The 23,108-nt window shown below is 38.3% G+C and overlaps 1 protein-coding gene across 3 annotated transcripts; it reads left to right on the top strand.

Annotated features, from left to right (window-relative positions):
* The first annotated feature begins 1,234 nt into the window (after positions 1–1,234).
* LOC131968013 (integrin alpha-L-like) lies at positions 1,235–22,133 on the top strand. Of its 3 annotated transcripts, XM_059328761.1 has the most exons (25): positions 1,235–1,473; positions 1,570–1,734; positions 3,091–3,208; positions 3,731–3,822; positions 4,124–4,203; positions 4,309–4,393; positions 4,499–4,629; positions 4,719–4,861; positions 7,404–7,554; positions 8,137–8,272; positions 8,388–8,437; positions 9,187–9,301; positions 9,429–9,559; positions 9,653–9,795; positions 9,980–10,130; positions 10,698–10,833; positions 10,962–11,011; positions 11,159–11,276; positions 11,570–11,712; positions 14,276–14,416; positions 14,540–14,737; positions 15,401–15,531; positions 19,983–20,149; positions 20,485–20,601; positions 20,965–22,133. In XM_059328761.1, exons 1-23 carry the CDS (start codon positions 1,368–1,370, stop codon positions 20,113–20,115), a joined length of 2,847 nt encoding a protein of 948 aa, XP_059184744.1. In that variant the 5' UTR covers positions 1,235–1,367; the 3' UTR covers positions 20,116–20,149; positions 20,485–20,601; positions 20,965–22,133. The 3 variants fall into 3 exon arrangements, with proteins under 3 accessions (XP_059184744.1, XP_059184742.1, XP_059184743.1); XM_059328759.1 differs by having other exon boundaries at positions 1,235–1,734; XM_059328760.1 differs by lacking the exons at positions 19,983–20,149; positions 20,485–20,601; positions 20,965–22,133 and adding an exon at positions 15,758–16,079 and having other exon boundaries at positions 1,235–1,734.
* The last annotated feature ends 975 nt before the right edge of the window (positions 22,134–23,108 follow it).

Genomic DNA, 23,108 nt, shown 5'->3' with positions numbered 1-23,108 from the left:
TAGACTACTGTAATGCTTTTATCTCTTGTCGTTTAGACTACTGTAATGCTTTTATCTCTTGTCGTTTAGACTACTGTAATGTTTTTATCTCTTGTCGTTTAGACTACTGTAATGCTTTTATCTCTTGTCGTTTAGACTACTGTAATGCTTTTATCTCTTGTCGTTTAGACTACTGTAATGTTTTTATCTCTTGTCGTTTAGACTACTGTAATGCTTTTATCTCTTGTCGTTTAGACTACTGTAATGTTTTTATCTCTTGTCGTTTAGACTACTGTAATGCTTTTATCTCTTGTCGTTTAGACTACTGTAATGTTTTTATCTCTTGTCGTTTAGACTACTGTAATGCTTTTATCTCTTGTCGTTTAGACTACTGTAATGCTTTTATCTCTTGTCGTTTAGACTACTGTAATGTTTTTATCTCTTGTCGTGTAGACTACTGTAATGCTTTTATCTCTTGTCGTTTAGACTACTGTAATGCTTTTATCTCTTGTTGTTTAGACTACTGTAATGCTTTTATCTCTTGTCGTTTAGACTACTGTAATGTTTTTATCTCTTGTCGTTTAGACTACTGTAATGCTTTTATCTCTTGTTGTTTAGACTACTGTAATGCTTTTATCTCTTGTTGTTTAGACTACTGTAATGCTTTTATCTCTTGTTGTTTAGACTACTGTAATGCTCTCTGGTCTTCCCAAAAAGAGCATCCACAATTTACAATTATTACAAAACTCAGCCGCACGCGTGCTGACGAGGACCAGAGGGCGAGAGCACATTACACCGGTTTTAAAATCACTGCATTGGCTCCCCGTGTGTTTCAGGATTGATTTTAAGGTTCTTTTATTAGTTTTTAAATGTCTTAACGGTCTTGGGCCATCTTATCTATCGGATATGCTTTTATCATATCAACCCTCGCGGGTCCTGAGGTCCTCTGGCATCGGCCTTTTAATTATTCCAAGAGTTGAAACTAAAACCTACGGGAGATTCAGCCATTATGGCCCGCGCCAATGGAACAGTCTGCCAGAGGACATCAGGACTCAGAGACTGTTGATGTTTTTAAAAGGAGGCTCAAGACCCACCTGTTTGGTCTAGCTTTCAACGGATTATTTTACTATTTATTTATTTATTCTCCTATTTAACTATGTATTTACTGATTTAGTTGTTCATCACATTGTTTATATTTTCTTTCCCGTTGTATTTTAGTTTTTATCCTGTCCTGATGTCTTGTTGTCTTGTTGTCTTTTAGTTTTTATCCTGTCCTGTTGTCCTTTAGTCTTTTAGTTTTTAACCTGTCCTGTTGTCCTTTAGTCTTTTAGTTTTTATCCTGTCCTGTTGTCTTGTTATCTTTTAGTTTTTAGTTCCAGTGTTCCCTTATGGGTGTGTTCAGTCTGCCCGTGGGGATGTCGTCTTGGAGATTCCTTGGGCCCGGGGGTCTGGGCGGCTCTGCACCATATGTGGAGTCTGTCCTGGTCTACCCAGGTTCGTGGTGGTCTACCCGGGTCCTGGTGGTCTCCCCGGGTCCTGGTGGTCTACCTGGGTCCTGGTGGTCTCCCCTGGTCCTGGTGGTCTACCCAGGTTCGTGGTGGTCTACCCGGGTCCTGGTGGTCTCTGTGATGGCGTCCTCTATGGCTGTGGGCTCTGCCACCTCTCAGTGTGGATGCTCCCTCAGGTTGCTTTTTCCTCATCTGGATCCTCGGAGCCTTGCCATGTCTCTACACTGTCAATCAATATGTGCTGTGTGTGAGTCTGAGTGTGTGTTTTCTGTGTGTGCGTGTCTACGTGCGTGTGTGTGCATGTATGTGTATGTGGGGAAGGGAGGGGTGGGTTTTGTCATTTTTATTGTCTGCTTTTATTCTTATTTTTTGTAAACGCACTTTGTGTTGCATTTATATGTATGAAAAGCGCTATATAAATAAAGTTTGATTTTATTTTATTTTATTGATATGTTGGTTGAGAAATTAATTGACAGCTTTAATTTAGATTAAGGCCTTGTAGGATGGGTGCTTGATTTTCTCACAAACAGAACTCAGAAAGTGAGGGTAAACACAACTCTGTCAGAGGAGCTGAGCACATCCAGCGGCGTCCCCCAGGGCTGCGTCCTCTCCCCTCTCCTGTACATCTTGTATACAGATGATTGTCGTAGCCACCATGTAAACAGACACATTGTAAATGATTTTATTTGTTGGTGCAAAGATGCTTTTCTCCAACCTAATGTTACCAAAACTAAGGATATGTGTATTGATTTTAGACAGCATGCTCCAGCAGCCCTCCAGAGCAGCGCCATAAATGGCCAAGTAGTTGATGTGGTGACCACTTATAAGTGTCTTGGCACCATGTTTGACAACAAACTAAAATTTGATTTCAACACAGAAGCGCTAAGTAAGAAAGGCCAGCAGCGCCTTTTTTGTTTAAGAAAAGTAACTGCATTTCAAGTTGATAAGATCTTAATGACCAATCTGTTATTTCATTTTCTATCATTTGCTGGTATGGAAACCTTGGAACTAAACATAAAAATGCCCTACAGGGCATTGTGAAGGTTGCTAGCAAGATTGTGGGGACTCAGTTTGTTGATTTGAATTGTTTATTTAAAAGGCAAGTAGTGAGGAAAGCTAGAAGGATCTGTTCAGACAGTACCATCCTCTCAGCTCTGAGTCTGTCTGGTACCATCTGGTGTGTCTTATGAAAGAACAGGTCCAGGTCCTATTCATTCATCCCCACTTCCATTAGGGAACTGAACCTGGTTGAACGATGATGGTGATGGTGATGATGATGATGATGATGATGATGATGATGAGTTTGATATTGACGATGATGATGACGATGATGTTGTTGATGTTGGGGACTTATGTGGTTGACACTTCACCTGGAATTGCCTTCTGTTGCACTATTGTTTTGTTTTGTTTTATTTTTATATATATATATATATATATATATATATATATATATATAATGAGGCTGTGATCTGTTGTATGTATGTGTGTTGGAATGTATTGTTTTTTAATGTCTTTTATATACCTAGACTGCAACCAAATTGCCCAAGTTGGGAAAAATAAACTATACTTGACTTGACTTGATCATTTCTTCCACTAATTGCAGCCATCTCTGTATCTTCGGCTTTCAACATTGATACGACAAACCCCCACATCTATACTGCAGAACAAAATGATTTATTTGCAAACAAAGTGCTTCAAATCATATCTGGGAAGAAAGGAGGGTAAGTACATCTACATATTTAACACTTAGACATGAATTTGATGTTACAGTTGCCAGGGTATATCGGCGGCTGGTAAAGTACATTTAGCAACAAATATTGACATTTTTTGTTGTTGTTTTTCTAATCCATCCAAAGATTAACACTCTCCACAATCAATTGTCTCCTCTCACTCATATTTCAAGTGGGGTTTTTTTTATGTCCAGACTTTCTAAAATCAATCTAGATACAATTGGGAAGTGCCAAAAAAGCAGATTTGGGCTGGTGATCTGAATGGGCCCTAAGAATACCAGGTGGAAATGCAAAGGCCTGTATACAGATCATCCAATCAGATCATAGCAGAGCAATAAAACTCTGTGTAGATTCACAACTAAAAGTCGCACAAAGACAACAATATGCAGACACATTCTTTTCATTGTATTTATAAAGCAGTATATACACATGCTTCTGTCCACAGTTACAGAACTGGGGGCACACATTTTGGACAAAGTTTTCTATCATCATATTTTTTGATGTCATCCACAGGATACTTGGGTCTGCACCCCAGCAGCCCAACGGATGTGAAGAAACAAGCAAATCTGATCTAAACTCAACCCATCAGTGCTTCATTATTCCAGGTACATATATATGTTTTGTGAAGTAAATATTACACAACTAATGACAAAATAAAATACAAATCTACCGTTTCCAACAAGGTAGACATACTGTATAAAATAAAATATGAAAACAATGGCTGAATACAAAAATGTCTTTTGTTTTTGTTTTGATAGACACCAAGAGACAGAAAATTACATTTTGTGTATTTAGTTCCAAAAGTCTGCATGTATTGGAAAATCAAGACATGTAGACTCAGCCATAGTTGTTATTGCCGTTGAATTATGCTTTTTTAATTGTACTAATCAGATGCTACTGTCACAGAAACTTTACTCACAAACGAAACACCAGTCAAGCACTTTGGCCTGTCAGTAAGTGAGGACTCCAGATGCTCCCAAATCACTGTAAGAAATAGAAACGTTCATTCTGTTGCATGTAATGTGAAAAAACTAAAATATTCTAAATTCTAAACAAATCAATGTCACATTTGACAATCTCATCTGATCTAGGTTTTCAGTCCAAGTGTGGTGCATGAATGTTATGGGAACTCCAATCTCAACAGCACACGGTACAATAGCAGACCTGCGTACCAAGGTAAAAGACATTTAGAGTGTAAACTTATCTGTGGTTATAACATCATGTCCTTCCTGCAGTAAATTATTCTCAATAATGTCCTTAACCTTTCTTAATTGTTTTCAGAATGCACAAAAAAGACAGTGGACCTAGTCTTTCTATTTGATGGATCAGGTAGTATGGAAGAAGAAGAGTTCAACAAAATTAAAAACTTGATAGTGGAAATGATGAACAGCCTGAAGAACCTATCAATCAAGGTCACTGAGACGCCAAAGCATTCAGAGTATCTATTTATGCATTTGTTAAATCATAAAATACAGAAACATGACCTTGTCTTTTTTTCCAGTTTGCAGCAGTTCAGTTCTCCACACAACCCAGGAAAGTTTTTGACTTCAATGACTATGAAGAGGGTAGAGCTCTTAGAAATCTAATGCAAGAACCTCATATGAGTGCTCTCAGCAACACATACAGAGCCCTCGCATTTGTGTTGTAAGTCAAAAAAACAAACAAACAAACAAACAAACAAACTGAATTACACTTAAATAGTAGTTGTTAAAATCTAAACGTATTGAAGTTCCAGAAGAGAATGAGAGCCATATGCACAACAGTCAGTATTCCTTAGACTCAGAATGAACTGTTTGGATTTCTAAATTTAAAGTCAGAATTTTTTATTAATATTTTTAAGCACACAGATAAAAAGAAATTAAATTAAATTAAAGCTGCAAGCAGCAATGTCCAGCGATCGTCGGCCGCCGCGGGCGATGAGTGATGAATGGGGGCGTGGTTACAGTAAATGGCAGAACTAACAAATATGGCTTTCTTTTCTGAGTACACTGACACCTCTTATGAGTCTCTGGCTGCGTCTCATCTCCTTTAATTTTCGCCTCCTCTATCCTCTATCCTCTATCCTCTATCCTCGCTTGAACCGGAAGTTCTTTCGCGTTTAGTTTAGTTCTTTCGCGTTTAGTAGAAGTTCTTTCCGCATGCGGCTCCCGAGCCGCATGCGGCTCTTTGCCCGGTTTCATGCGGCTCTTACATTCATATCGAAGTTTGTGTTTGTGTTTTTTTTAATGTGCGTGTGCGCTTCACTTGAGTTCTGTAAACTATATTTTGAATGCTGGCGTACACAGTCTGGCCTTAATTTTCTGTCAGAAAAACTGCAGCTACTTCAGAGAGTTTTTTATCCTCTTTAATTGCTTCACACATGAACAAGGTACAGGGATTGCTGTGGTGAGGTTTTACAAAAATAAAACTCTATGTGCGGGATCACGCATCACAACATGGCGACCGGTCCGGATCCATAAAAACGCACATTATACAGCAAATAATAATAATAATAATCAACCTATGCAAATAACTTGTACTCACACAGAACGAACACTAAGTGATAACAGTTATGATTAGGCTCAGTTTGACTCCGCCGTAACCGACGAGGATGTGAGGCAGCAGCGGCGCACTGAACTGGTAAATTTTCCTCTGGAACTGTTCGTCGTTCATTCGGGTCTACTCGGGACTACTCGGGTCTTTCCGGTGACATTCGGCGATGTCCCGAACAGGGCAGAGCAGGGAAGATTGCACAAGTTCAATAAGGTATTTTAGTCAAACACTCAGTAACATGCATAGTAAAAGAAAAACGCTATTGTAAATGATTTTATTTATGTTTGTGGACTTGGTTGAACTGGGAGTTTGTCAGTGCACACAATGTTCATTGTTGAAAAGACTGAACTGTGGTCTTAGTACTTTAGGAGTCAATTTCTGTCATTATCATGTTGGTGTGTGACATTTACAATAAATCTGGCTGAGCAAAGGTTTGTGCGTGAGGAAGGGATGGGGTGATGTTCATCTGTGCCTATGATGTGGCTCTTTGCCGGAACACAGTAAAAAATGTGGCTCTTGGTCTCTGACGGGTTGGCCACCCCTGGGATAGAGGAGAGAGGAGGCATATCAGAGGAGGCACGAGCGAGGATACACGAGAGAATCCTATGCGGAAGTCTTTGAGTGGTGGCCCCGCCCCCTGACTTGTTGAATAGACGCAGCAGCTGATCGGACTGATGTTATACATCAACATACATCACAGCCATTTCTGAGACCTATGAAATACGTACATTTTCACCACAAATGTTTTGGAATATGATAAGGCCCAAATAAAGGCCCCTGATAAAGGTCCCTTTGGACTCACTTTTGAATGATCTAGGAACTCACATGGGGAATGTCCGGAGAAGATAAGAACACACACAGCGGGAGGGTTTTCATTCTCTAGTCGGGCTCTCATTACTTCACTACATCTTCAGCAAATATTTGTTTACAGCACTAATAATATACAGAATGTCATGTGCAGCACCTTTACACTCAGAACTGAAATCCATTTTATCTCATGTGGCCCTCCTTACTGACTGGATGTCAGTTTTGTTGTTGTGTTGGTGACATTAGGGAGTTTACTGACTGTGTGTCGTTTCAGTTATTTCCAGGCTGGAAACCACCGTGTGTGGTGCAATCTGTACGCCTGACAGCACAGTTCGCTGCAACCATTGTGCAGACAAAAATTTATGAAAACTAAAACTGTACTTGATGGTATATGCACAGTATTTGAAGATACGAAACTGTGGTGTCATAATGTCTGATAGGATTTCTACAACCGATGACTTAATAAGATAAAGATAATTTAATGTGTTAGTTACGATACAGTCTTACAGTCATAAAAAAGTCATAAATGTATATGGCTTATTGGTCCAGTAGTATGAAAGATTAGCTGCAGCCAGACAGAGACACACGCATGCACACACACGACCAAACTCGTGATACCCTGATGGAGGAAATACATTTTTCAAATGTGGCCGTACTTACAGTTCGCCAAACTTTCCAGTTCAACCCAAATTAATATTATTAACTTTCTTCAAAGTTCTGAGAGTCAGGAAGTCAGAATTTTTTACTTTATCCTCTGAATTCTTCATGTAGTCCTAATTTTCTGCCTTATGATGATTAATAAATTAAGTTTCGATGATTCTGAAAATGACTTTTACATTTGTTTCAGAAACGACATTTTTGAAAACTCAGCTGCAGGCGCCTCTCCTGATGCAACCAAAATAATGATACTAATCACAGATGGAGTTCCAACTGACACGGACAGAGATAGGATCATTAACAGATATGATGAAAAAAACATAATTCGCTTCATTATTGCGGTAAGCTGTGATATATATATATATATATATATGTGATACTTACAGTACATATATTATTATATATTATTGATTAAATTGTGGAATTTATACAGTTAATGTTTTTACAGCCACTGGTTTAGGTTTGTAACTTGAAATATAATATAGCATATACAATTTAACACTAGAACACAAGTTCAGATATGAAACACTTGCCCAAGTGATCTGAAACACAACTTTTTCAACAATCAAAGGCAGAGTACTCAGGAAGAAAAGTAACCCAATCTGGAAACACTGAAAAAAAAAAGCCACATCTTAATTGGAATTCTGAAGAGGGAAAAATTCTGTTCATGAAACAAAATTTAGCTGATGAATCCTGCTAAAGGGAAATTAATTTAGTTGTGGCAGTAAAAGACAAACCATTATGTAACTACACTGTTATAGATTTCTCTTTCACTATGTTTATGGAACTAATAATAATTTCCCCTGTGTTTTTAACCATTGGATGATTAACTTCAGTCTTAAAAAAATGAAAACGGTTGAATTGTACTGGAGCCAATCAGAATCTGAGATACTTCATAAATTCAAGCAGCACACTGGTTTCAGGTCAAAGATGCTAGTCTGGATGGATTCAGAGCCTTTGCTTCAGAACCAAAAGACAAAAATACCTTCAAGATGGAGAACTATGAAGGACTCCCAGGAATACTGGAAGACATCCAAAAAAAGATCTTTAAAATGGAAGGTGATGTTAATTTTTTTTTTCTTTATGCACAATAATGCTGTCACAAATATCAATTTTATCTTATGCCTGCTATAACAAAATAAACTGCTAATGTCTTTATATTTCGACTCCACAGTGGCTCAAGCACAAATGTGTCAGAGTGAAGTTGCTGCTGTCTTCTACAAAGTGAGTAAATCTTAATTTTAAACACATAAATGGTCAACGTCACATTGTTATCCAACCATTTATACATACTTGTACTTACAAGTATGTATAAATGGTATCTTCGACTGGAAGCAGTTACAAATTAATCTCAAAGACTTTAGCTATTCACTGGTCCAGTTTTACAAATTTTCAACAAACAGAGATGGTTTAGTGCTGTGGCTCTGCTCCCGAGAAGTGGGCGCCCAGCCAAGCTGACTCCAAAGGCAGGGTGGTGCAGAATGATGATAACTATAACCAGCAATGATGTACTGTACAGCTGTATGGTTGACTTTATGGTTGCACTATGCTAGATGATGTTAAACGAAAATGTAATGGTAAATTGACTGTCTAATCGACCCGTCAATATATTGATTTTTGCCTAGCATTGGCTAGTTAGCCCGTTAACCACTAACACTCTGGTGAATGTTTTCAGTGTTTGTGTGTGTGCATCGAGATATGCAAGGCTTGCTTCTTTGTGTATTCAATATGGGACTATCTGTTTCAAGTTCTTGAGTTAAGCATAATTTGATTAGCTGAATTGATTGTTACATTCAGCCAGCTCACACACCTGCCAGATCGATCTCTTGTTTCAAGACAATTTTTCACTTTTTTAATTGCATATCTACATCGGCATTAGCTAACGTCCTCTCCGACATAAAGGCTACATGCTGCCGTTCTGCTCTGTCTTATTAGAAAATGCTAATAACACAGAGTCCATATGTCTCCTGTAGGTTTGCAGACCAAGTGAAACCCATGAATGTAAGGAGAACTCCGTTGTGAACAGCGTGTGCTACAAGAGAAAAGATGACCTTCAGCCAATCTCCTCGTTCACACCTGCTTTCCAAGGTACAAGACATTCAAGAGTGTTAGCTTCTCCCCCTGGTGCTTATAACACTTGGTCCTTTCTGCAGTAAAAATGATTCTCAATATTTTTATCCTGTCTAAATATTCTTTAAAATGTTTCTTTTTCCAGAAAGCACAAGTAAGAAAATAGACCTAGTTTTTCTGTTTGATGGATCAGGGAGTATGACCGAAGCAGAGTTCAACAAAAATAAAGATTTTATAGTGGAAATAATGAGCAGCCTGAAGAACTTGTCAATCAAGGTGCTACTGCAACATTAAAGCATTCACAGGATGTTTTTGTTAAATTTTATACACATAATGTTGAATACTGTATGATGTTGTCTACTTTTTCAGTTTGCAGCAGTTCAGTTCAGCACAGCTCCCAGGAAGGTTTTTGACTTCAATGACTACGAAGCTGGTCGAGATCTTGAACAACTCAAGAAAGAACCCCAAATGAAGTATCTCACTAACACACACAAAGCGCTAACATTTGTGTTGTAAGTTCAGTTGCATTACATAAACAGTTTTCAAACTCTAACAATTGAAGATAACAAAGGAGAAAACAATAACAGGAAGATGTACAGTACAAAGAGAATATTATGAGCATCTTATTTGTTGACATAAACAATAATTTGTAGATCAAGATTTTTTTTCTAAATGCTCCTTTTACATTTGTCTCAGGGAGAATATCCTTGAGAACCCAGCTGCAGGCGCCTCTCCTGATGCAACTAAAGTTGTGGTCGTCATCACTGATGGAGATCCCAGCGACAGAGACAGAAATGGGATTATCGCCAAATATGATGAGAAAAACATAATTCGCTTTGTCATTGGGGTAAGCTGTGATATATATATATATATATATATATATATATATATATATATAGATTAAATTGTGGACTTTGTACAGTTAATGTTTTTACAGCCACTGGTTTAGGTTTGTAACTTGAAATATAATATAGCATATACAATTTAACACTAGAACACAAGTTCAGATATGAAACACTTGCCCAAGTGATCTGAAACACAACTTTTTCAACAATCAATGGCAGAGTACTCAGGAAGAAAAGTAACCCAATCTGGAAACACTGAAAAAAAAAAGCCACATCTTAATTGGAATTCTGAAGAGGGAAAAATTCTGTTTATGAAACAAAATTTAGCTGATGAATCCTGCTAAAGGGAAATTAATTTAGTTGTGGCAGTAAAAGACAAACCATTATGTAACTACACTGTTATAGATTTCTCTTTCACTATGTTTATGGAACTAATAATAATTTCCCCTGTGTTTTTAACCATTGGATGATTAACTTCAGTCTTTTTTAAAAATGAAAACTGTTGAATTGTACTGGAGCCAATCAGAATCTGAGATACTTCACAAATTCAAGCAGCACACTGGTTTCAGGTCAGAGATGCTGGGCTGGACAGAATCAGAACCATTGCTTCAGAACCAAAAGACAAAAATACCTTCAAGATTGAGAACTATGAAGGACTCCCAGGAATACTGGAAGACATCCAAAAAAAGATCTTTAAAATGGAAGGTGATGTTAATTTATTATTTTTTTCCTTTTTGCACAATAATGCTGTCACAAATCTCAATTTTATCTTCCTGGTGAATGCCTGCTATAACAGCATCAACTGCTAATGTCTTTATATTTCGACTCCACAGTGGCTCACGAACAAATGGGTCAGACTGGATTCAGTGCTGTCTTCTACAATGTCAGTAATTCTAAATATATTTTCCTGTAACTATAGTCACCGTAACATTTATATCCAACCAAGAGTTACACTCTTATGTTTTACTTTCGTGACATGGCCTCGTCTCCTTGCTGCACTATGACTGAACCTTTGCATTTCTGTCAACAGGATACTTTGATTCTGGGTTCAGTGGGATCAAACAGCTGGCGTGGTTGGCTTCAGAACCATCATGAACAAAAAGAAACACATTCTGAAGATCCACTCATGCAGATGAACTCCTACATTGGTATTCAAAGTTTTCTTCCCCACAGATTCTCTGCTATTATAAATAAATATGGCTTGAGTTTCTGATGTTATATGCTTGGCAAAAATCAAATGCTTCTAAGGTTTGGCTTCATATGGTAAATGTAGCATACAAATGGGATCATAAATGTGTATCTGCAACCCTTTTAAAATGTGGAATGTTTTAATTATTTCAAATTAAAAGTACCTGCACTTAACATTTCTTACACTGCATTCAAACCTCTGTGACAAAAGTAATTATTTAACACCTTATGTCATGTAACCACACTGTTGCAGGATCCTCTATCTCCACTGGAGTGAAGAACAGCTTTTCTCTATATTTCATGGGTGCACCAAGATTTGAGCACACAGGACAGGTCGTACTCCTCAGACACAATTGGAAGAAATGGACTGCAGCCCAAAGATTAAATGGGGATCAGGTTGGTAACTGTCTTGAGAAAGTTGTCATTTGTGTAATAATGCAAATTCAAAAATGAAAGATGGATTGTACTTGAACACTTGAGATAGTTTTAAAGAACTTTTATCCTCACTTATATAAATTTTTAAGGGACTGCCAGAGGTCAGCACCTCCATACAGGTGTGGATTTGACTGACTGACATAAAGCTCACAACACCTGGTTTCTCCCTTCCCCATTTCAAACACGTTATCAGGGAGATGTGAGCTGCATGTATATGTTTTATTGTGCAATCCACAATGAATCTGTCTTCGGTGGCATGAATTGAATCATCATCTGCATAGACAGCTGTTATAAATCACGCAATAAAAAGTGTACGTGTTTTGAAGCAATTAACTGCATGTTAATTGATTAATTACGGCTCCCGGTCTGTCTGTGAGCTTCCTGTTAGTCACTGCGGTGGCGTTCGGTCAGCAGAAGCTACTGGATCTGAGTGGCCTATTTTATTTCCCTGCCCAATAGCATGTGAGGGGAATCTGCATGTAGTGAAACAGCAACACAAACAGACTGGGAGTCTTGATCATTGAACGTAGATGTGGTTAAAATGTTAAAAACTCATATACAGCTGGACATTTGTAGACTGTTTGTCTACAATGTGTGTTTGTGTGTGAAAACAAAAACTGACATTAAACAAATGCTCCACGGTGGGAATTCAAAATTTGGATATTTCAGTAATGCCACACTTTCCCAGTTCAGAAGTGTGTTTAGAAGGCTATTGGAAGGCTGATTAATAATGATCATCAATAATTATTGATTATAATAAATTATATGACTTTATTGATAACTAAGTCATCTCAAAATGGGGTACCACTCTGTAAAACAGAGAAAAGATCTTCAATTCAACAAAATCAGTCTCATAAAGTTACTAAACTATCAATTTGGAACACTGATTAATAATTAACTTAATAATTATAATCAAATTACCATATGAATATTTAGTAATGGTTGAAAGAATTTGGGAGAGGTTGGCATCTCATTCATACTTGTACAACATCAAATGGACAGCATGTGTTTTCCAAAATGTATTTATTCTTAAAAAAAATAGGTAAAGCAACCAAACACACAATGTCCAATCTAACAGACTATTTACAGTGTGAAAATGTGAGGTGTGTGTGTGTGTGTGTGTGTGTGTGTGTGGCAAGATGGCTGCCTGAGTTAGGTCAGAGCAGACAAAGGGTCGTGAAAACCAGAAGTCTTTTGTCTTGCTTAGGAGGACAAAAGGACCATGTGTTAACTTCTAAAGTACATTGAATGTGAATTAATGTGCCAGAATAAATTGAGTTATTTGATAGAATTTGTTGAATGCACGACCTGGTGTTTGTGTAAATAGGACTAACATTCAACTTCAGGTGATGTGGCTACACAAATATCACAACAATAGTACTTAACAAAACACATTAAACCAAACCAGCATTTAAAGGTTGAATCTTCTGCTTAGGCTTTTGCTCATTTCTATCTTATCTAGCCCAGTACTTTACCAGTCCATAGATGGGGAGGGTCATGAAGAAAGGCGTAGAAAAGCGGTGAAGGTTTGCTTCTGAGTGTGGTCCAGCCATCCTTTGGGTGTGGTGACAGGCTTGGCGTGACTGTCTTCAAGAGTAGTAATTTTGCTGTGTTGGTTTCTGTTGCATTCGAACTTAGCTGAGACTTTAAGTCCTGGTCTCTGGGCTAACAGCTGCTGTAGTTAAACTTTGTGTTAACTTATCAAAATCTTAATGCACTGTGTTGGCTATATTCAGATAGGCCAAAAACAGGACAAATCAGAGAGCAGTTGGAGAGCCAGCCAAGCCAGTCCTCTAAAGCCTTTGTGTCCCAAGCTGGAAGCAGAGAGATAAACAGGGGCTGTCTGGCTAGGCCAGACCTGGTCCTGGTTTGCTTGAGGACCTTGTGTCCCTGGAAGACCCTGCTGAAAGAGAGAAACACTCTCCTTTTGCAAACTGGAAGAGCAGAGCATGAGGAAGTGAATGAGGATTTTAACTTCCTTTAGACTCCCTGTGATGTCAGAGGCCAATGAGGTTCTCACACTTCTTGTAGGTGCAAATCATTGAGCTGGGATAGAGGTTCTGGGGTGGTGTCCCTTTGTTCTCCAACAAAGGAGACTCAGACAAACGCTGCTGCATTTTTCATTCAAATCAGTCCAACATGCACAAATGAACAAAAGTCTATCTGTGGCATAACTGTTAGTCCCAACAGTAGTTATGTTGCAGGATTCTTCAAAAAATAAATAAATTCAAATATCACATGCCTGTGCAAGTGGCTTCAAAGATAAAGCAAACAGTGAGGGGGGCAGAGGGCGGTGGAAATTGAGCTGAATAGAGGAAGGTTATAGTAATTTTTTACGGAGCAGATATTGCTTGTAAATACTGACGTAGCAGCATAGATCACTTTTATCTTGAATATAAAATATACATGTACATAATATAATATACACGTTTTTCGGTTAGGTTAAGGTTAAAAGGTTAAGTTAGTGTATCTTCTATCAATCTATTCAATATAAATCCTTTCTTTATATCACACACCTTTTCAGATTGGTTCCTATTTTGGTGCAGAGTTGTGTTCAGTAGATGTCGACTCAGATGGTAACACTGATTTCCTGCTGGTGGGAGCTCCACGGTTTTCTCAGGAAGAGAAAGAAGGCCAGATCTATGTCTACGCACTGACTGATGAGGTGGGCAGCAATAAACATTCAGGTTTTGTGTGCCACTGTACTTTAATAAGGTTTAAAAGGTTCACAGAAATTGAATGCATTTACTTTCCTAAGTTGATTAACTTATGCTCTTGTTTCCCACAGATGCAACTGAAAAGTCAACTGAATGTGACTGCACCATCCATGGGAAGATTTGGCACCACAATTTCCAGTCTTGCAGATCTGAATGGAGATGGACTCCGAGACGTTGCTGTTGGAGCCCCTCTTGAAGATGATAACAGAGGGTCTGTGTATATCTACCTTGGTGACAGGCACAAAGGGATGCGCAGCACTTTCAGCCAAGTGAGAGACAAATCCTGACTGTTATCAAATTGCTATTCCTCTAAATGAGGAAGTAGCAGCAGATTTTCTGACTGACTAAAAAGATATATTTGCACTTCAATTAGTAGGGCATCAACGTAACCAGGTTTAGACATATGCAATTATTTCCCAATAGATAAGGCTAAAACCGGCTTTATAATAAAACTCAGAAGCCATTCCCTATAGATATGACTGATGATTGCATATAACTGTGGCAATCTGGTTAAAGCTGTAGAAAATTATTTTTACACTAATTGATATAATAATACTAATAATTCTACAACTACTAATATATACAAAACTAAATAATACTAAAACAATACAAATTGCTCCCGATGCTGCGTTCATTGATGTGAGAATGAATTCCCAATGGTGGCAGGTGGCACCATTTAGGGTCACCTCTGCCACCAGTATGAATGTGTGTGTGAATGGGTGAATGAGCGCAGTCTGTAGTGTAAAGAGCTTTGAGTGGTCGCAAAGCGACTTTACCATTTACCATTTGTTGCTAATATTTTCGATCTTGTTTATATAATGCTGGTACTCGCTTTTAAAAGCATGATGATACAACAAAATAACTTTGAACATGCACCATTTGAGTGTCATAAAATATTTTCATACATCATTTTTCAACTTCTATTATTCCAGAAAATCAGGGGATTGGACATAAAACCTGAGCTCAGATTCTTTGGACATGCCATTGATGGGGACTTTGACCTCGGAGAAGATGGAATCCCAGATATTGTGGTTGGCTCACAGGGCATGGCTGTTGTGCTAAGGTATGGATATTATATATGAATATAGGTTGTGGTATAAGTTGTGCAGATACAAAACATGTCTCAAAGTAATTCATCCATGGCTTTGCCAGAGCACAATAACAGAGGGGTTGAAATCAATGCCTGGTGTTGCAAATTTCCTTAAACCCTTTAAAATTAGTATTCCATTCTCCTATGTCTTAATGATCAATTTTTCAATTGTTCAATAAATGTGATCAATGTATTTCAGGTACAAGCCCATCTTCAATGTCTTGACCCATCTGTCTTTTCAACCTGAGGAGATAAACACTGAAAGGCTTCACTGCCCTGGCATTTCAGATGAAAATTTACCAATGGTTACCATAACAGCCTGCTTTGACTAACCCAATCACTGAGTTTTCACTGCATGGTTTAGCATGGTTTAGCTTTACTCTGCTCAGCTCACTTTTAGCATCAGGTACTTTTTTCAATTTAGTTTTTGTCTGCAAATAGTTCCCCTTTTTTTAAGTTTCAAGCTGCGTGAAACTGCCATGACATCATATATGGGGATTTGGGTTGATTTAATTTTCGAATGGGGGGGCAAACAAAGGTGGGGGAAAAGGCCCTTGCTGCTGATTCTAGGTGGTAGCAAAACAATTAAGCTACCGGTCTGACAATAATTTAGCCTCTGGAGGTAATGGCCAGAATTACTGGTGGTCTGTAAGGAGCTAGCGGATATCTGGATAAACACAAACCATAGAAAGCAGAGATAGAGCGGTACCAACTACATACAGTTGTGTTCACCTCTATGTATGCCACTGGGTCTGGAGTCAAAATCCTGGAAGGGACTAGACCTTGTCTTTCTCTAGAGTTGCCCAGGGTTAGAGGTATTTGGCAGGCAAGACCCCAGTTCTCCCAGGAGAACAAGAGGGGGGCCTCTATGTGACTATGAGGTGCCGAGAGGGCTGTTGGTGCACCAGACAGCAGTTTGGAGTATCTGGCCTTTTTAAAATCTTTGTGTATGGATAGAATATTACCTAGCTCTGTTGGAGGACTTCAATGCTCATGTGGGCAAAAGGGGAGAATCCTGGGGTAAGTAGAAAAAATGGCCTGCCTGCTCAGCTGAGGGGTGCTTTGTTACTGTACTTGTGTGCTAGTCAGGGATTTGCCATAAGGAACACCATGTTTAAGCACACAGTTATTCAGAATTGTACTTGGTACTAGGACATTGATGATAAAGATTGATGATCAACTTGTGTTTGTATCATCATGTCTGCTGCTGTATGTTTCCGACAGTCAGGACTGCAAGGTCTTTAATTCCCACCTCTGGAAGAATTTGTGATGCATACTAGGCAACATTGGCGATGTGGAATCGGAATGAGCTATGTGCAAAGCCTCTATTGAGGAGGCAGCACCTTATTCAAGGGTGCCTGAAAGAAGACACTGACCAGTTGTCAAACCTCAGATCTAGGAGGAGCAGTTTCATCCTGGTTGGACCGGCTTTTTACCTTGGGGTTGTTGGAATGGGTGTCATGGGAGTTAGTTGATTGGGTCTAGATGTATTTTTTAGACTTGGAGAAGGCTTACGACAGTTTCCCCTCAGAAAGCCTGTACAGTGTCAGAAGTATGGAGTATCAGGGCAAATGCTATGAACCATCTATTACTGATAATCCAAGTGACAGCTTTGTCCTAATGCCCAGCACAAAGTCAAAGTTGTTTTTAATGTTGGCCTCCTAATTACTTTAGTGATTGATCTCTAATGATCTTGTTGTGTTGGCTTCATCAGACCCTTATGTCCAGCAAGTGCTAGACTGGTTTGTAGTCCAATGTGAGGCAGTCTGGATGTAAATAAAAGGGCGTAATCATAAATGCTATCACTCCCATAAGGATATCAGGTATGTATGGATGAACCTAAGCACATGTGTGGATCTCACGGTTCAAAAGAGTGTTTATATGGCTATACAAATTATTCATAATTATTCTAAATGATTAGTAATTATAATAAATTATATGACTTGATTTGCTCTAAGTCATAGCTCGTTGGGGCACCACCTGTAAAACAGAAAAATATACCCAATTCACCTAAATCAGTCTCATAAAGTAAACTATCAATTTGGAACACTGATTAATAATTATGAATAGAATCATAATCAAATTACCTAATTAATATTTAGTAGTGGTTAAAGCAATTGTGAATTCTTGTCACAGAAGACGTTAGCATATTGTTCACAGTGTACAAAATTAAATAGACAGCATTTGTAATCAAAAAGGTATTCTATTCTAAACAAGTAAAGCAAATAAAAGCACACATATATAAAAAGCTGTGAAGTGATGCCTGGCCCTTGGCCCCCTTGCTCTGCAAAACTGTCTCTTTGCTACAGCCAATTTAAAGTATATTATGTGTAAATCAGTGTGTGAGCAAATCAAATGTTAGTTAAATTAGTTTGCATATAAGACTGAATGTCTGAATAAAGCAAGATTAACATACAACTTTGAATGATGTAGCTACATGAATTTCAGAACAAATATACTTAAAAACACATATAAACCAAATAATTAATTACAGGTAAAATCCTTTGTACTCAAAGTCCTTGCTGATTGCTTATCTAAGCCCAGTTACATTACTCACAGTCCAGTTGGAAAAGGGGGAAATCCCTTTGGATTGAGGACGTGGAAGGAAGTTTGATTTCAGGTTGAGTTTCAATAATTTGTTGTCTTGAAAATTAAGTTACTTGTTTGTCATTGTTGTTGAGGTGAAGCTTTCTCTGGCAGTTGCAATGAAACTTTGCCTTCATTAATGCAACTTTAATGCGCAGGGAAGATCAGAGTTGCAGTTGTTCAGAATTACTCCTGGAAAGGAGATTTTCAGAAGGAGGAGGCCTCGTCACAGCAGGGCTCTGCAGGAGATGAGGTGGGGGCTGGTGAATCCAGGAACTGGATCTCAGAGCTGTGCCCCTCTGGCTGGCCAGAGGACTCTGATCTGATTTAACAGGACCCCATGTGGTGTCACAGGTCTCTTCACCAATGATGTGATCTGTTATAAACGCAAGGCATCCTGGGAAAGATGTTCCTTATCAGAGAACTAAAATGGAGCTGAAATGCCATTTTGTGAGTTGAATCAAGATGCTGTTGCATTTGTTTCCGGCGCCAGAGCTAGGGGTCTCTGGTTCGGCAGCATGAGCCACTCAGGCGGCGGGCACTGAGCGGCTGAGCTACGGTGTGGCTAACAGTTACTGTGGATCCAAACACAAACACGAGAGTTGTTAGCTCATGCTACTGCTGCTCAGCAGGTTTATTCTCTGCACATGCGCTTAATATTCACATTTCAGAATACAGAACACTATAAATACTGTACCAGTTACTTCCAGAAAAATATTAATAAACAACAACTCTGAAAGGCAATGTTTATGGTCGGACTTGCTCTCACACACACGTACACACTCACTCTGGTTCAACCGACCTACCTGGACGGGAACGCCCACATAATAAACTCAGACGATAAAGTACATATTTCAACATTCTACCATGCTTAGCTTCTCGTCATGGCTTCACTGTATGTTGTTACATAGTTTAACCGAACCAAAATGTACAAAATAATACATTTTACATACCTGTGGATCCAAACACAAACACGAGAGTTGTTAGCTCATGCTACTGCTGCTCAGCAGGTTTATTCTCTGCACATGCGCAGAGCAAAGCAGAGCAGAAACTATTTGCCTGGACCCACTGGTTGTTAGAGCACCATCTACTGGCGCAAAGTGGTAATGCTTTTTGCAAAACTGTTCATAAAGATTCAAATAAAAGTTCAGATATTAAAATGAAAAAGAGGGGGTGTCTGTTAATGTGATAACTATAACTATATGTGGCTATTCCAGACCCACTACACATTTTAGTCCACAAATGTTAAAATCCACAAATGAACCCAAGATTCACCTGTGGTTCGATCACAACACATTGGTTACATCTTCATAGCAATGCAGGCATTTTAGTGGAACATCATGGTGAGGAGAAAAGAAACCACCTGGACAGTTTCATCAGGAGCACCTTCATTTTAGCGTTCTGACATGAAGGTCCAAATAATAGAAGGCCCAATCGTAGAACTAGAACATGCTGAAGAGATTATATATCTAATCCGATTTGGGAATGGCTCAGAATCTCTCAACAGATTGAAAAAGTGTTTCTGGGGAGAGACATCTGGATCACCTCAGGCATTATCTTTTTATTATCATTATTTATAGTTTGGAGGTGGCAAACAGGAATTGAAGAGCTGACATTTATTAACAGCCACGGTGCTGTAGAAAAATAGCAGTTCTACAATGTTCAAAAATACAGTGACTAAATTGTTATGTTTGCCATTGTTAACAAGTTTTTATAAAAGTGAATGCAAGATTTGACTCTCCCTCCCCAGCCCAATGGTTTCCTTTACAGTTAATGATGCTGCTCACCTCTTCAATGTGTGTTTTTGGCTAATTTAATCCATTTGGATGTCTTTGCAGGGGCAATGAACTCCAGACCAATAATCTCATTCACACTGGATGTGGATCCAATGAGACAAACAAATCGGGGTTTCTTCATTCAAACCGACAAAACAGCCAGAACTCTTACCAGCACCGTAGAGCTGAAGGATAAAGATACCTGCCGTAACTACTCCATCTATATGCCAGTAAGGAATATTTTATATTATTATCCCTGTGTACATTTTTTGGTGGATATCACCTACTTCGTCCTAATACCCATCAGCCTACCACAAAAACAGTATTGCCACTTGTTGTTAATTTTAGCTGGTTGTTTCTGAAAGCTCAAATCCCTGACAACCCACCGGTCTATATAGCAATGCCTGTTATCAGAATTTTTTATGAAAACAAAAGACTAATTTCAAAGAAAAAGTGACAACAGCAACAACCAAGTTCATTTTACCATTGTGATATTTAAGCTTTCTTGAATGTTTATCTAATGTTTTTATGTAATATCTAATCAACTTTTTTTCTTTTCCTGCAGAGATGTGTGGATGACACATTATCACCCATCATGATCAGACTACATTTTTCCCAAGTTGACAGTGAGAGAGCGAGTGCCATCCTAAGCATGGACAACAAAAGGCAGGCAGTTGTTGAGGTATGTGTAGTAACAGCAGAAGGCTGCAGGCAATCCATGTCCAGTATTAACATGTTTATTGTTTTTCTGTTAGTATGTAACCAATGATATAAGTGACAAGTTACCAATGCTGTAGTGTTGGTTGAACATTACAAACTCTGATCATATTACTGCAGACATACTGACAGACAGGACAGATAAACAGACCAAATTCATGATCCCCTCAAGGCCTACGTTTGGCAAGATGAGGGAAAAAAAAAGTGTGCCTTTCACCAAAAATATTTTTGTCTTTTCAGTGTGCATGGCCACTTTTTTTCCCTTTAAAAAAAAAAACCTGAATTTCTTTTTGTTGTAAGTGACCTGAACATAATAACTTTTTTGCAGATTAATTTCCGAAGTTAATGGAAAAAAGATGGATTTTAAGGATGCACATCTGACAAGCAGCAAGAGAGAAGCGTGCTTGGGAAAAGGAGTCTGAAGGACAACAATGAAAATAAACATTAATAATAACTTAATTAATCAAATAACAATGCAATGCTCTTCCACAGTACTGATATTGATATTGACAATGCTTTGTCTGTTCTTTGCAAATGTAAGATCAATGCTTATCCATTTCTTGCTGCACCAGAACCCTCCCCTCTCCTGTATCACATGTTGAGGCAACTCGCTGTATTACAACATATAATACAACAGATCTTTGTAATCATGTATAATCTGTGTATATCACAAACATTCCTGTATACACACTGTCAAGTAAGTTGAGATCTCTACTCGCCATACACCAGCAAAAGATGGTATGAGACTGTGAAAACCAAGGACTTTCCAGCAGAATAGCAGCTGGACAGTTTGGTGCTTTCCTAATATGATGTAATACACAAAGGCACTGTGATAATTGTTGTTAAGTGATCCTACTATGTGATGTGATGGTGTGATACACAAATGACAAATGACTGATGGATGTGGAAATGATTGTAATGAACGAAGTAAGTGATGATTATATGTACGATGATAGTTAAAATGTTGAAGTGATTTGATAAAATAACTGTTGAGACAAAATGCAAGAATGATCAGTTAAACAGTATGTGTGGTGACTGAAGTAATCATAAGAAATGTTGGTGACAATGATATTAATTCTGATGACTGTGTTAGAAAGAAGCAACAGTTAGGGCGAAGCCAGTAGAAAAAAGGGAACTGAGAAGGGCGACGTTGAGCTGAGACATGTTGTAACGTGTCGAACGTGTGAAGCTGGACCGAGATGTGGGAAAGAGAAGTTAGAGGAACAGTTCTCACTGTTGTCAGGATTACAGTACTGATCTAGGATTACTCTGACTTTGGATAAAGTGGAGAGCCTCAGCTGAGGTCTGAAGCCGGACAGTGCGTTATAGTTGCTTGGCCAGGCAACTTTCCCGTTTTCCTCTCCAAATTTGATGGATTACAATTCCCAGCTACAGCTTCATTCAACACAGGCAGTTAGAGTAATCCATTTTTTGATCATTATATGCTGTATGCTTGCACCTTGCTATATTATCAATAAATTCTCAATTGCATTTAAAGTGAAGTAGTGGACATTAGATTTTTGAATCTTTTGGTATTAAAAGGTTGTGTGTTATAACAAGGTTCTTATTGGTTACTCTAGCCAAATAAATTTAACTTATCCTTGGGGCTTGTCTTCTTAGCCAATAAAACTAACCTAACGATTCACCAAGTGCATAGATCAGTAAGAGGAGAGCTGCCATTAAATGGATGCGGCTAGCGCGGTATCTAAAATCCAGGGTTTTTCGATAGGTGCCATTCTAGATTAAGCAGGATAGGTGTCCGGATCTAGGCTGTTAGAAGCTAGGCGAGTCTCCTCGCCACCAGCTTATAAATTCCCGAAATACCTACTGAGATAATATCCATAGGATAGGGAATCTGACCCCTTAGTGGAGAGCTGGTCCAGAAGTCCCTATATCAGGGCAGTCTCTGGGATCAAACAACACACATCTTCTTGTTGGTGTAGTGCTGATAAAATTCAGTCATTGCCAAACATGTAACTTCTGTGTTGTACAACAAAAGACAGCATCAAGAGGTAAAATCTTTTTCCCTGGTAAATAAACCACCAGAAATCAAGATTTAAATCTGGAGTTGTTTATATCTATGCTTGATATATGCATTTGTTTTCAGTTAAAAAATGAAGTTATTCTTCTAAAATGTATTCTATTTGTAAAAGAATGTGCCATCAATTTCTGGTACAACTGCAAAATTCTGCAGCAGTATTTGTATGGTTTATTTATGCAGTAACATTGTGCGTCCATGACGCTACTATTGTTTAAACCATGTGTGCATGTATGATCATATCACAAAATGATCTCTAATTTCCTCTTATTTATATGACAGTGTTTGGGGATATTTAAAAATAAAAAAGGAATATAAAAGAACAAATACTTTGTTGGATGTATATATATTTTAGAAATATTTAAGGTTTAATTATTACATTTTTGTAAAAGTTCAACAAATAAGAAATGTTAAAAAAGACTAAGAATGAAGCC

Source organism: Centropristis striata, unplaced genomic scaffold (genome assembly GCF_030273125.1).
Source record: "Centropristis striata isolate RG_2023a ecotype Rhode Island unplaced genomic scaffold, C.striata_1.0 Scaffold_30, whole genome shotgun sequence".
In the NCBI taxonomy this organism is placed as follows: Eukaryota; Metazoa; Chordata; class Actinopteri; order Perciformes; family Serranidae; genus Centropristis; species Centropristis striata.
Note: the sequence above shows the minus strand (reverse complement) of the source record. Positions and strands in the feature narration are given on the sequence as shown.

Coding starts and splice junctions, on each gene's coding strand:
- LOC131968013 (XM_059328759.1), top strand. CDS start 1,368: ATGGGTGTGTTCAGTCTGCCCGTGGGGATGTCGTCTTGGAGATTCCTT. Junction 7,555..8,136: donor TAATTCGCTTCATTATTGCG/GTAAGCTGTGAT, acceptor CACTGGTTTCAG/GTCAAAGATGCTAGTCTGGA. Junction 9,302..9,428: donor GTTCACACCTGCTTTCCAAG/GTACAAGACATT, acceptor TTCTTTTTCCAG/AAAGCACAAGTAAGAAAATA.